Source organism: Sapajus apella, unplaced genomic scaffold (genome assembly GCF_009761245.1).
Source record: "Sapajus apella isolate SASKATOON/1434 unplaced genomic scaffold, GSC_monkey_1.0 scaffold39, whole genome shotgun sequence".
NCBI lineage: Eukaryota > Metazoa > Chordata > Mammalia > Primates > Cebidae > Sapajus > Sapajus apella.
In genome coordinates, this window is record NW_022436979.1 from 6196574 (window position 1) to 6210908 (window position 14335).

Sequence of the window (14335 nt, forward strand, 5' to 3'; positions counted from 1 at the left end):
ATGATTGATAGTGGTAAAGATCTTGGCTATTTCTGCTAACTCCAGTGAGCAGAAACCCTCCTGTCAACCAAGGTTGAATAGGTAAAGGAAGCAAGAAAGGGAATAGTTATTGTTTTAAGCCAGTGAAATTTATGGGTAGTTATTACCACCACATAACATCCTGAGTATTGTTGTTATATAAGAAAATAAAACCCAAAACAAAACAAAAAATAAAGCTATACTTTGAATAAACTAACAGAAAGCTCTGAAGTTGGAAATATTCAAACATTTTACTCAGAAGCTGCAATCCCAGAGTTAGAATTTTTTAAATGTGAGTTTTAAAACTCTTTCCAATATAAAACACACAATAGGCAGTGAGAAGTAATGTTCAAGTGATGGTGAAGAATGCATGAAGATTTTAAGAACTACAAATGAAAGTTAATGCCTGCAATATAAACATTGACATTGCATACATACCAAAGTATCTCTTTTAGACAAAAAATAAGTCACTGATAAGTCTGGTATTTATTTCAAGTATTTGTAGTTAAAATTTATTTTTTGGCATTTATTCTTGAAAGAATCACTTATTTTAGTAAAATCAATGAAATAATAAAGATAAATTAATGTAACCATGAAAGGAATAAATGTTAAGTATGTGTTAAACAATACTATTTAACTGTATTTTTAAAATCTCTCAGTTTAGTAAATGCCAATAAAAAAAATCAGAAAAAGTTTATGTATTGCTTACAAAAAAACAGAAGAATATGAGAAAATTTGCCATTGAAATTTCATTACTGTGGAAGGTTTAGCAGAATGTTTACAGAATAATTTAGTTTTTGTTTTCAGATTTTTAAATGCCTTCACAATTTTTCATTTCTCCCAAGTGAATTTTTAAATAATAAATTTTAAATAATTTGAACTATTTCTTTTGTCTTCCTGGTGCTTTTAAAATTTGAAGAATGACTTTTTATCCATTTATATAAAATGTAACTCAACAAAGAGATGTCCTCACCTCTGAGCCATTCCTAAACTGTAAGGTAATTTAATGCAAATGCTTATCTGAAAATAATATAGCAATATGAAATGCAATAATTACACCCATCTTCCTAGAAAACTAGTTCAATACATGTTTTAGTTTGTCCCCATTTTCGTCTCCTATTTGTGAATTTTCTATGCATTTGTAACTATAGTAAGCATATAAATTCTTTATTTTGCTTATTTATTAAACTCAGTTCCATATTGCTACATAATTTTCATGCTTGTACACCTTTATTTTCAACCTGTCTTGACATCAAATCTAAAATATGCAGGCTCAGGGCCTTAATAAAGGCCACGATGTGCTTCACTATTTCCAGTAATACTACAAGGCAGCCATCTGGATCACAACTTCTTGAATCCAATGCCTGAGCTTGGCAGTGATTCAGTTTTTCTTTGGAGCAGCTTAGGTGCTAGAATGACTGAATATAATTCAATCAGATTAAATGTTGTTACAAAGGAGTTGACTTTCCTTAGAATGAAAATCAGATCTGCACCCTTATTATTTTTTACTGCAATTATTACAAGGGCTAATTTTTCTGCTTCTAGTCTTTGCCATCTGCAGCGCATTGTGTGCCCTGCTGCCAGAGGAATATGTAAACACAATCCGGTCTTCCTTGTGATTAACAATATTTGAAGTACTTCATGTTGACTGCAGGCTAACGTCCAAATTCCTTAGAATCATTTTCAAGATTCTTCATGATCTGTTCTCAACATGCAGACTCATTGATAAAGACTTCCTTAATTCTATCAGACAAAGTTAGTCACACTTCCTTCAGGCTCTCAATGTCTGCGTGTCATCTATTATACCACTTGTCTCATTTGAGCCTAATCATTTTATGTATCTGCTCACTGGTCTGTGAACCCTTAAGGGAAGAAACTGAAATCCATTCATCTTTGTATCCTAAATGTTTCTCACTGTCCCCCTCATGCAGTTCCTGTCTTTCATAGTTCCATATCTTCTTCCACAGGAATTTTACAACTGAAATAATAGAGTTTAAACAACAATGGCCGTAATGATGACAGTATTTATAAAACCCTTGCTATTATTCGATATGATGCTGTATGAAGTACTTTTTACATAGATGACCCAATTGAATTCTCCTTAGCACATTATGAAGAGGTATTTTTTTTTGCTCCCCCATTATCCTGGGTGAGAAAATTAATCTTATTTATGGTAAATAACTTGCCCATTGTCACACAGGCAGTAAGTGGCAAAGCTATCATTTGAATCTAGATAGTCTGATATATAAAGTGTGATGTGACTTTTCAATATTTGATATGTAATCATCAGGCATGAAGTAGTAAGGAGTTTATAATGTAGTCTAATTGAAAAATAAGTTACAGATATCAACGTAAAAAGGTAATGTTACTACTAATAGTCGACTAATTAGGATGAGGCCATTTTTATATATTCATTGCAAAACCCTGATAGTTGTATTTCATAGGCCTAGAAATGAGTCTGAATGCCAATAATAATTCAAAAGCTGAAAGAAGTAATCAAATGCATGTGTAACAATTGTTTTTTAAAAACTTATTTAAAAGTATCTCCAGGTATAACAAACTGCAAGCTTTCTAACTCCACAAAAATAAGAGTGTTGCCTATTTGACTAGCACACTGATCAATGTGAATCTTGATAGCACATTGATTCAAGAGACTGTTCCCACCAAACGAGTTATAACTTATTTGCCTGTGTCTCAGTTTGGGTTCCTCTAGAAGCAGACCGTGAAACAAAAATTTGACTTTAAGTGTTTAAGAGGTAATCACAGAATGTAGTGGTGCAGTGGGAGGAATGGGAAACAGTTCCACAGAAAAGGGAAAGTGGCCAATAAAAGTCAAACTGCTGATCTCTGTGGGCAACTGAGGGGTAATCCTGCTAGGAAACTATGGGAGACAATGTAGACCACCCCTAGGGTTATCCCACTATGTGACCATTTCTTCTCTAACTTCCATTATTCATTGGTTGATACTTGGGCTAGGGGGCATTAATTTCTCCCAGAACTTCTGATCTGCCCCTTGTGCAGAGATGAGAGAGGTACTAATGTTGCTGTCTGCAGGGATACATAATATGACCCTCTGTGCTTATACTGGAATAGTGAGTGCTAAGGAGACATTGATACACCAGCATCATCTGCTAGAGCCTATCTTAATGAACCTCTTCTTCCAGCAAAACAGATTTTTACCTTGAGCTACACACACACGCACACACACACGCACACACACATATAGATAGACAGACATATAAATTGATAGGTGTGTATATTATATATGAAAGCTATGCTCCAACTGGATGTCATTTTGACATCTCAACAGTACATGTTCAAACTTGAATTCATTATCATTGTTCTCAATCCTTGAAACCCTCAGTGTGTCCCTCACACAGGCTCCTGTCATTCTGTGTTTCATCGGATCAGTTGCCCGTGTCCAAAACATGAGTCCTCTTTAATCACTTCTCCTAGGTACCAAGTCATGTCAGTTCTCTTCCTACATGCAGCTTGAACCTGTCCTCTGCAGGCCACCTTCAATTCTTACTTGAATTTCTATAACATTTTCCAAAGTGTCTTATGGGCCTCTCTCAAATAATTGTATAGCACTCTGTTAAACTACTACACTATCCATTTCATTTTAAAATTGTAACTATTTGTCATTCTGTATCTCTGATTATATTATAAATAACTTGAAGTTAAGACCTAGATTTTGTTCATTGTTTTATCTCAACTTTGGAACCTGGCCTATACAAACTTTCAGTAAATTATTGTGACATGAATGAATGAATGAATGAATAAATGAGTAGAATGGATCCTTTTATATTTCATGTGTGGTAGTAATTTGATAGTAATTTGAGCTCAGGCAGATAGAAATTATCAAAAACATTTTTAAAGAGAAAGCCTTTGTCATACGTGATTAGTCTTGCGTTCTTTTGTGTGTACTCTTCCTCTGATTGGATTGTATATGACTGAGAAGTCATGAGACTATTGATTTTTTGTTTTGATTTTGAGACAGTCTTGCTCTGTCACTCAGGCTGAAGTGTGCAGTGGTGCAATCTCATCTCACTGCCTTTGCCTCCCAGGTTCAAGAGATTATTTTGCCTCAGCCACCAGAGTAACTGGGATGACACAGTATGCCGCTACACCTGGCTAATATTTGTATTTTTTGTAGAAATTGGGTTTTGCTATGTTGCTTAGGCTGATCTTGAACTCCTGGACTCAAGCGATCCTCCCGCCTCGTTTCCCAAAGTGCTGGGATTTACAGGCAGGAGCCAGTGTGCTCAGCACCTATTGATGGGTTATAGGATATGACTCTGAATGCAATTCCTGTTTGATTAATAGGCAAGTGATATGTGCAATAGCTTGTCTTAATGTTTAAAAACCATTTGCTTCATTGGGAATATCACCTTCATTCTAATAACATTGTGAGGTGTGATGGTTCTCACAAGTAGTTGCAGCAACCTGAATATTGATACATATCAATGCACAATTAGTTGGGTTTATTGGCTTTGTTCAGAAGAATTGATGGCTCTGTATAATTATGACCAGGTATGCTGAATTTCATTAACACTGTTTTCTAGATCTGTGAATTATAAGCAATAACATCTGTCTGATTACACATGGAAATTACTGACAGATCTTTTTCATATTATATATATTTTTTGACATTTAAGTTGTTCTAAAATGAATTTCATATTTTTATAGCACTTTTATGTCCATATTATGGTATAATTTTGATGGGTTTTCAAACACTTTTCATTGTCTGAAAATGTCAAAATCTATTTGTTTAATAAATATTGTTAGAAATAATAAATTATTAGGTTAAATAGTGAATAAAGGATTAAAATTTTTAAAATGCTTCTTTTTCATGTTCTCAGATGCTTCCAAAAATAAAAAAAAAGAAGTTAAGATTTCTTTTTAGAGCTTTCATTAGGAGTGTAAAAATGTCTTGATTTGGATCTTAATGTAATCTTATTATGTAGTTGTGCTCAGTTAACAGTTATTTCAAATTAAATTTTCATTTATTCTGTTTAGAGGCTAAGGTTGTTTTTCCCTTCAGGCTTTAAATATTGTCCAGCCATTGAAACACTTCATGACTAAAACTGCCTAATTAAACATAAATAATACAGTAGTTAAATTTTTAGCTCTCTTCAGGAAATCCATCTAAGCCTTAATTATGTGCTCCATGGAAACAGTTTTAATGCATATTATTTATCCTTATTTCTATTATATAACAATAGGAAAAATGTATGTCAACAAGAACACAACATTTCAACAAACTGACATATCTGAAACCGTGATACCAAAGAGGATAAAACAGTTGTTTCATTAAGAGTGAGTGTGAAAAGAGATCATTAATTCAGTCTATGAAGGAGCAGGATAAAAATTATGCTGGACAAACTCTGATTGGAAAGTTTTAGACCAAATCGTGTTTCCACAAATTGTCTGAAAATACAGTGAATAAACAACAGAATAAGATATACAAGAGTTTTTCAGTTAATACACCATTTCTTCTCTCTTCATCTCCAGCTGTAAGCACAAGATGTATCTGGAAAGGCTGCCAAACACCAGCATCATTATCCCATTTCATAATGAAGGTTGGACTTCACTCCTGAGGACCATACACAGTATAATTAACCGCACCCCGGAGAGTCTGATAGCAGAAATCATTCTAGTAGATGACTTCAGTGAGAGAGGTAAGATATAGTTGATAACATTTTATCTGATTCTGCTTCCATTCATATAGTCATTAACGACTTTTTTAAAAAGATAACATGAACTTCTTTCTGATTCCATCTGAAAGGCGATTATGAAGTTTTATCAATGTTGTGATTTCGTAAAATATTGCCAAATGCAAAAGAAACTTAATGAGAAGCTATCGGTGTTATTTGAGAGTCTATATGAAATTTGCATTACAATCTCTGTTGCAAATTAGATAGAGGTTGGCAAAATGCCTCAAATTCTACTTTCAGTTTCAGGACAAACACTGCAAAAAAACATATGAATGGTGAAATATTTGAGTTAGAACTACAAAATCTGTTTCTATTTCTGAAAAGTATCTACTCTATTATTTACCAGTATGACACATACTCCAAGCTGTGCTTGTGTTATTTCATAAACATTAGAAATTATAGAAGACGCAAGTACATATTTTTACTTGGTAATTCTAGGTATTTTATCTATGAACAACAACAGAAACAATCTAATGTAATGGCATATTGCAAAATTTAACATACGTTTTAACACTTTTATAATTTTATATTTACCTCATAAAATTTTTATAATTTTATAATTTACCTTCAGTTGTATAAAGTAAATTTTATAATTTACCTTATATTTGATTTCATGAAGGAGCGACACTTTACTGTATATCTGTTAGAAACAATGACAGTAAAATATTTGAATCGAATGTTATTCTTATGCCTCAAAAGAAAATACAGCTTGAGATCACATGGATTAATTAAGATTTGGAAGTTTTAATTGAAGTTAATTTGAAGTTTTGGAAATTTTATTTGTCACAAAACATCATTTTTTTCATAGTATTCAAAAATTCTGCAAAAGACAAACTGTTAAGTGTGCTAATTTTGAAATTTGTTTGACAGAGATGGTGTTTAAAAATAGACTTTTATGTACTCCTTTTAAATACTGATTCAGGGGTTGCTTAATATCAATAGGTACTGGGACTTATATGACAAATGATGTTGTTTGACACTACACTATTAATATGTAGTTGTAGTCATTTAGGCTTGATTTTAAAGAGGATTTTGTCTCATGTTGCTTAGGTAGCATGCATTTAATACTAAATATTAAGAGCCAGTGTCTAAAACTGAAACTTTCAGAGATTTAAAAAATAATTTAAATATGATATTCATTTCTTTTTATTCTAATTGAGGTGACTATTTCAAAGCAGTCATTATGACCTCAGCCTAAAAATAGGTTATTAATGTGTTAATAAATGTTGATTTCAAAAAGAGAAAAAGGAGATAAAGATCTGAGGTTGTAGATTGCCAAGTGAATAGTCTTTGTGATTGACTGGTACTAGGAGAAATAGGGCAGTATAACTTTTGATTATCTTGGTAAACTATTTATTACAGTAGAATTTTGACCTGGGGGGTAATAGAGTGAGAAGCACTTGGTATCAGAAAATTATGGTTTTTGAACATCTCTTGTTAAATATTTCTCAGAGGTATTTTTCAGTTGAAAGCCTTTGAAAAGGTTGAAAATACTAGCACCTACATTTTCTTAGTTCCAAATCACTGTCACCTTTGGTACAGCGGCAACTTTGGTGGACTGTGTTTCTGTATGTCATGTTAGCTGGGAGAAAGAAGACTATCAATGTAATTAGTGTTAGTGAAGGGGGATAACAGAAAATGGATAATTTAGGAACAATAATGGTGATTTTTGAATTCCTTAATGAACATTTCTAAGGATAATTGTTAATTTAATGCTTAGGTGAAACTTTCATTGAGATATTCTATTCTTATGAGCCGTCAAGTTGAAAGTTTAATTTTGTCATCAAATGCAAAAGTAAATCCTGAAAGAAATAGTTAATAAAATACTTCTGTAATATTTTATATCACATTTTTTAAATTATATAAAAAGGGAAATACTCGTCTTCTCAATTTTTGTTTTGATTATGAAAATCTCATCTGAGAGTGTTGGTTGATGTATATTAGCACCTGAGTGGATATAGGAGCATCACTCCTGCTTTCTGAATTATGAGAAACATAAAGAATGAACATAATGAGCACAAGTCAGAATCCCAACACCAACTATTATCTGTATGATATTTGGTAAATTAACTTTATCTGAGCGTCTCTGTTTATCAAAATGAAAATGATAGTGACTCTTCATGGAGAGGTTATGATGGGGGTGCTGTCATGGATGGTTGAGTGAATTACGTGTTCATGGGAAAGTGACTGCTCTCAGCTATTGATTTCTACTCATCAAATATTTCCTACTACTGTAGTATAAACAATCTACACCTTTTGGAGAAGAGAGTCTGTTAATTTAATCAAATATAATCCACAATAACCTATCTGTCTATCCATTTATCTATTTATTTATCTATCTATCTCCAGAATCAACAGAAGAATTCATTTAGTAGCCACTTAAGGAGTAATCATGGCAGTTTACATTTGGAGAAATTAGGACTGCTTTAACATTTAAAAATCTCCCATATGGCCAATAAGCTACTGCAAGCATTGAAGTAAAATAAAAATCTGATAATTTAATCAATAAGGAGATTATGTTATCTATCAAAATTATGTGCATGGCCTTAGAAGAGTATTTAGCAGAATCCTTTGCAAGATTGTTTTTACTATTTCAAGACAAGGAAGCTACCCCAAGGCATCAGTTGTTTATAGGGCCTCTTTCTCTATTCCTTCTTCTTCTTATACATCTACAGATGTTGTGCTGTTAAAAGCTATAATTAATTTATACTTTTCTTAGAAAATTCCCCAAAACTATAACCCTATAGTGTATAGAGTTCTTTTCAGCAACTCTTTAAAAATCAGATTAAGTATGCTAGATAAATTTTAAAGTAGAGAAAGATATAGGAATTATATTGGCTTCCTTTAGGAAGTTTTTTTTTTTGTTTGTTTTGTTTTACATTTTTAATTTATTTTTAGGAATACATCTCGATTTCAATTCTATCCAGTATACAGCTTAACATCTTTGCTCTATTACCTGTTTTAGAGATTCTGCAAGATCCTTTGGCCAAAAGCACTAAATTTTAACAAGACTTAATAAAATATCACTGCCTTATATTTTACATCCTCCAGGTCAATAGAATAGCTATACATGACCAAAAAAAATAGGAAAGCTAGTATTTCAGGTATGTCATTAGCATGAGTCACTTGCTCATTACTTGGGATTCATATTTACAACAAATACAAGTATATAGTAATTGGCCAATTCAGTAATAGTGGGTTTCATATCAATACAGTAAAATCCTAAAATATTAGATAATTATAGAATAATTCTAAACTATTACCAAGTGATTTTGAAAAATCTACTTAAATAAGATTGACCCAGTTCTCAAAATGCTTAAAAAAATAAAGCGAATATTCCATCTCGCAGTTCTCAGTTTAGATATTTTTCCTAAAGCAAGCTTGGTAACAGAATGTTTTAGCCTCAGAACGTAAGTCCACCATCTATAACAACATGAAGGTAAAGGCCTGCAGGTAAGTTTTCAACAACTACCACTGTGTTTTGCTATCTGAAGCTTACCAAAGTTAGTGAATGTGGCTATGTTTTTTTTCCAGTAAGCTCTGAGAAATGCATTTAACAACTTAACTTGGGGCCTATAACAAGGCTTCATGGTGATATTAAAGCAGGACTAATCCTGGGCTTATCTCCAAATTCCAGGCACCCTTAATGGCATCCACATGGAAAATGTTGAAATGTGTGAAATAAGCTGGGGCTTAACCTCAGAGATAGGGTATATTTGAACCTGACAGTTCTCTGAACTTTGCTTGCTTAGATGAATGCAAGTCTAAATTGAGGATAGTTGCAGGAGAGTTGCTGACACACTTTCTTTAATGCAAATATGGAGGCACTACTGTATACCCAAGTACACACACACAAACACAGGCACACATACATACTCTCATTCATTTCTGCCCCTGCTTGTTTAAAACCTCCTGGGCAGAAAACGTAAGTAGTTGAATATTTGAGTTTCAGAAAGATCTGTTATCCTCCCTGTACTCATTAGAGGGAAAAGCAGACTTGAAACTATCCTCCCAATGCCAACAACTTTAAAGAAATCCAGCTTATTTTTCCTTAGACAGCCCAGACTCTTACTATCCAAAGTGTGGTACATGGACCAGCAGCAGCATTTTGAAGCTTGCTAGACATGCAGATTCTCAGACCTCACCAGATGAATCAGAATCTGCATTTCAACAATATCTATGTGTACTTTCTGTAGGAATTAAAGTTTCAAAATCACTGTCATGCATTTTAAAATTGGGGTGGAATGGCCAGACATAGCGGTTCACACCTGTAATTCCAGCAGTTTGGGAAGCTGAGACAGGATAATCACTTGAACCCAAGAGGTGAACATTGCCATGAGCCAAGATCGTGCCACTGCACTCCAGCTTGGGTATCAGAGTGAAACTCTCTCAAAAAGATAAATTAAAATAAAATAAAATTGGAGTTTAAGTTTCAGTGACTAATATGCATGCAATAAGGAATTTCTTTTTTTATTTTTACTTTACTTTAGGCTCTGGGGTACATGTGCAGGTTATGCAGGGTTGTTGCATAGGTGCATACGTAACCAGGTGGTTTGCTGCCTTGTATTCCCCCTTTGACTATAACTTGCATTTCTCCCCATGTTATACCTCCCCACCCCCTGCTGTCCCACCCCTAGCATCCCCCCAACTGCCCCCAGTGTATGATGCTTCTCTCCCTGTGTCCATGTGTTCTCATTGTTCAACACCTGCCTATCAGTGAGAACATTCAGTGTTTGATTTTCTGTTCTTGTGTCAGTTTGCTGAGAATGATAGTTTCCAGATTCATCCAAGTCCCTACAAAGGACACGAACTCACCATTTTTTATGGCTGCATAGTATTCCATGGTGTATATGTGTCACATTTTCTTTGTCCAGTCTATCATTGATGGGCATTTGGGTTGGTTCCAGGTCTTTGCTATTGTACACAGGGCTACAATAAGTAATCTCAAAAACTCTCCTGTTTCTTACATGTTATTACAAAATAAATTTTGCTGTTTGTTTATACTGTTTAGTGTGCAATTAACATTGGATTTATAAGTTTATAAAGGACATCCACAGTATTTGATGTAATATTAGTTGTTATATTTTCTTGCTAGATATTGCCATTTTCCCACAATTTGCAGATATTTGCTTTGCTTTCTTGTGAACTCATTTTATAGCATTTGATGTTTAATTCTCGTTTACTGTCATAACTTATCCCCTTGACAATTTTCCCTTTTTGTTAAAGAAATAATGCCTTTCAAAACTTTGTAAGTCTAGTTTGTTTTGGAATCAGACAATAACCTTTATGCCAAGTTTACAAGGAAAAAAATATTATATATATATATATATATATATATATATATATATACATACATATATTTATAAATGTATATAGTATGCATGTATCCATATACATATATATACATACATATACATATGGGAATAGCAAAGCAATTCCTATAATGATCTATATTATCATTAAAAAATCCTAGACTCTTCATATGGATGAAAGTGTTTTTAAATCTTTAAAATAGTTGTAATATTTTTAATGATTTAACAAATGATCATGTCAAATCTTGAATTCAATTTCTATTTTACACACACAGTCTCTAAGTATACATTAGGAAAAGTTTCCATAAGCAGACAAATCAGTCAGCACAAGTTTTACAACTATTCGAAGTTGGTAGATATCATCAGTGTAAAAAAGGTTGTAAAATTGATGAAGAATGGTAGTGCATCTTTATTTTATATTACACAATACTAACACTAAAGTGCACTTAAAGATTCTGAGACCACAGTCAACAAAAATGTTTTAGTGCTAGTATTCCATCAGATATTCCACTATATTATGAGACAAGCAATTTTTATGCCTCAGATTTATTGAGAGCTAGTCCTTCTAAATAAATCTTATAGTTATTTAGATTTAATATTCATATTTAAAATCGTGAGGATAATTGTGTTTTTAAAAAAATCAAACTACAGTTTCAAGCCAAATACTGTTTAGTAGCAGAAAGTAAGCAAATGTTAAAAGTACAATATATTTAGAAATTCAGCATTATATGCCCAAGAATTGAAAGTAGCTATTCTGCTTTCTGACATTTGTATATCATGTTGCAATAAACGTTAAATCTGCAGATTGTCTTAATAGCTCTGTTAACAGATTAATATTTGTGAATGTAGGGGAATCTGGGACATTGAGCAACATTGCTTTCTGTGGTCAGATGTATGAACATAGAACAGCAATGTGTGATCAGTGTTGGGAAAATTATCCTACAATATGAAGCGGTAAAACTTTGGGAACTTACAAAATAAAAACTTAACTCATAAAAAGTCTTTGTGCATTCATAAAAGATGAGTGTTACCCATCAGTAGCAGAATATGCTTTGAGTAGAATCTGTCTCAGAAGAAAAGGACTTTTGAGATTTCCCTCCCTCTTACTTGTAAATTAAAAATTCTATCTCACCTGATGTAAATCTCTTCAGAAACAACAGAATTTATCTGACAAAAATACTGATGGTTAGATATCCTTCTTGAGTCTCACCTTTGCCTTCATGTGTACAGTAGCATTGTACTGTCTCCATTTCCTCCTGAAGTATGAATGTGAATAATCTCTCCAGTTTTTAGAAATGCTGCCCACATTCACAAGCCTCAGGCTTACTATTACAATGCTTTATTCATTCTAGTAAAAATCTGTTTTAAGCAGGTGCTCATTTTGTAAGTTAAGATAAAAGATTTTGAAATACTATAGAAACATATATTTTTCTTAATGAATTGTGTTATGAATTTGCTTTTATAACATGGACATTGGTAGCCAGAACATTGCAAAAAGTTATTATGGAAATAACATCTTCTGTGTTGTAAAGAAAGTAATAATATATCTCAGTTAAAATTATTTTCAGTTTAATTATTTTAGGATTCACATTTAATTTACAAAGATATATTTGCTGAACCATGCAAATAGACATTTGTATGTAGCTAGATTTAACATAAAAGAACCGTTAGAAGTGTTCCAATGTACGTTGTGTGAGAGAATGTCTTTACAATGAAATACATGCAGGCTAATTTGAACACACATATAAGAATTTTGGAAAATATGTGATAGAATGGAAAGGGACAACCTAAGTTTCAATGTCTAGCCTATATTAGGTTGTATCTTAGCTATCACATGTAGTATTACAGCAAATTACACAGTACAAAAAAAATCTTACTATTGCTTTCTTTTCTTTTATTGTAAAGGGTATTATGTATACTACCTGAGTGAAATAAGCAAAACCCACTGTTACTCTATTGTCTTTAAAATGTCTATATTGAAAAGTTTTCTGACTTAGTCAATTTAGGGCTTATATTTACATTCACCCTATCAATAGCATTTACATTTTTAAAATATTTCATTTTGAAGAGATGATGAATTTCATTTGGTTGTAATTTTTCTAACTCATGTTCTGCTGTTTTGGAGTTTTGCCCTCTTCTCAAATATTAGTTTGAAGTATATGAAATTCCATTTTTGTAGGACATTAATGGTTGACTTTGACAGTTTCATATATTTCAATCTTCATGACCAAGTATATTAAAATCTATCTACCTCTGGATGGAAAGTTTATCCTGGGCTCATATTTCAAACCAGTACTTTTAAAAGTAGAGAAAAGCATCAGGTGTTGGATAAGCAGCTTTGACTTTCCAACTACTTTTTCTGTAGGAAAATTCCACATGGCTGAATTAATATGGGTTTGGCATAGAAGGAGATGCTGCTTTTAGAAGCAAAACTGTTACAGCTCACCAACGTCACAAAGGCATGACTTCCTCAAGAAAAATAAATTGTGCAATTCATTTTATGGCAGATTAAATCCCATTTATTTTTCTTTCAGACAACTGTTTTGAATAGAATGTCACTGGTGTGAAACCATTTTATGGATGTTGGGCTTCAGATCTTGGGCAGGCATAACTTTCTTTGATGAAATAAAAGGTTATGTTTTATGACTATTCCTCTTGTCAGCAAACCTCAGCTTGTGAGCTTTAATAATACAGTGTTCAGTATATTCAAGCAGCTCTTTTTGATGTCTAAATATCCAGCTGCTCCTAATATTTTTTAAATTATTGCATCTACACAATAGAAAAAAAAAACTCGCAAACATTTTCTCTTTCATAACAGTTACTTGAAAAAATAAAAATATCAATCTCTCAACATTCAAGATTTTTGATAAGCTGACAAGTTTTGAACATCAAATTCATCCATTTTTATGAAATGTGTCTTAACAAAATTATCTTCTAATAAGAATTCAGTGTTTTATGTCAATGAGGAACAAATTCATATTAGAATGATAGGATCTTGGAGATGAGGGATTTGTAGCTGACATGGTATGTTTGTAATATTTATAAATGAGTAAACAGAGGCTTATAAAGATGAAGTCCAAAGTAACACAGTGGGTCGATTTTATATGCTTAGATAAATGCTAGTTTAATTTAAAATGTACAGTTTTCCCGCTTAGGTATTCAAGGTTCTTTTCTTTGTAGTTTTCTCAGATATTTTATTCTGAGAAACTGGAACAATTCTGATAACTATCATTAATTTAACAAAACTGTACTACAATTACATAGGCATTCTAGATAATTGAATCTAAT

At 32.6% G+C, this 14335-nt stretch overlaps 1 protein-coding gene across 1 annotated transcript in view; it reads left to right on the forward strand.

Moving 5' to 3' along the window:
- The window catches only part of GALNTL6 (polypeptide N-acetylgalactosaminyltransferase like 6), a 1261291-nt gene that overhangs the window by 560316 nt on the left and 686640 nt on the right, over positions 1–14335 (forward strand). Inside the window, exon 5 of the mRNA XM_032298886.1 lies at positions 5533–5699. Within this exon, the coding sequence (XP_032154777.1) occupies positions 5533–5699 (167 nt within the window). The remainder of the gene's footprint in view (positions 1–5532; positions 5700–14335) is intronic.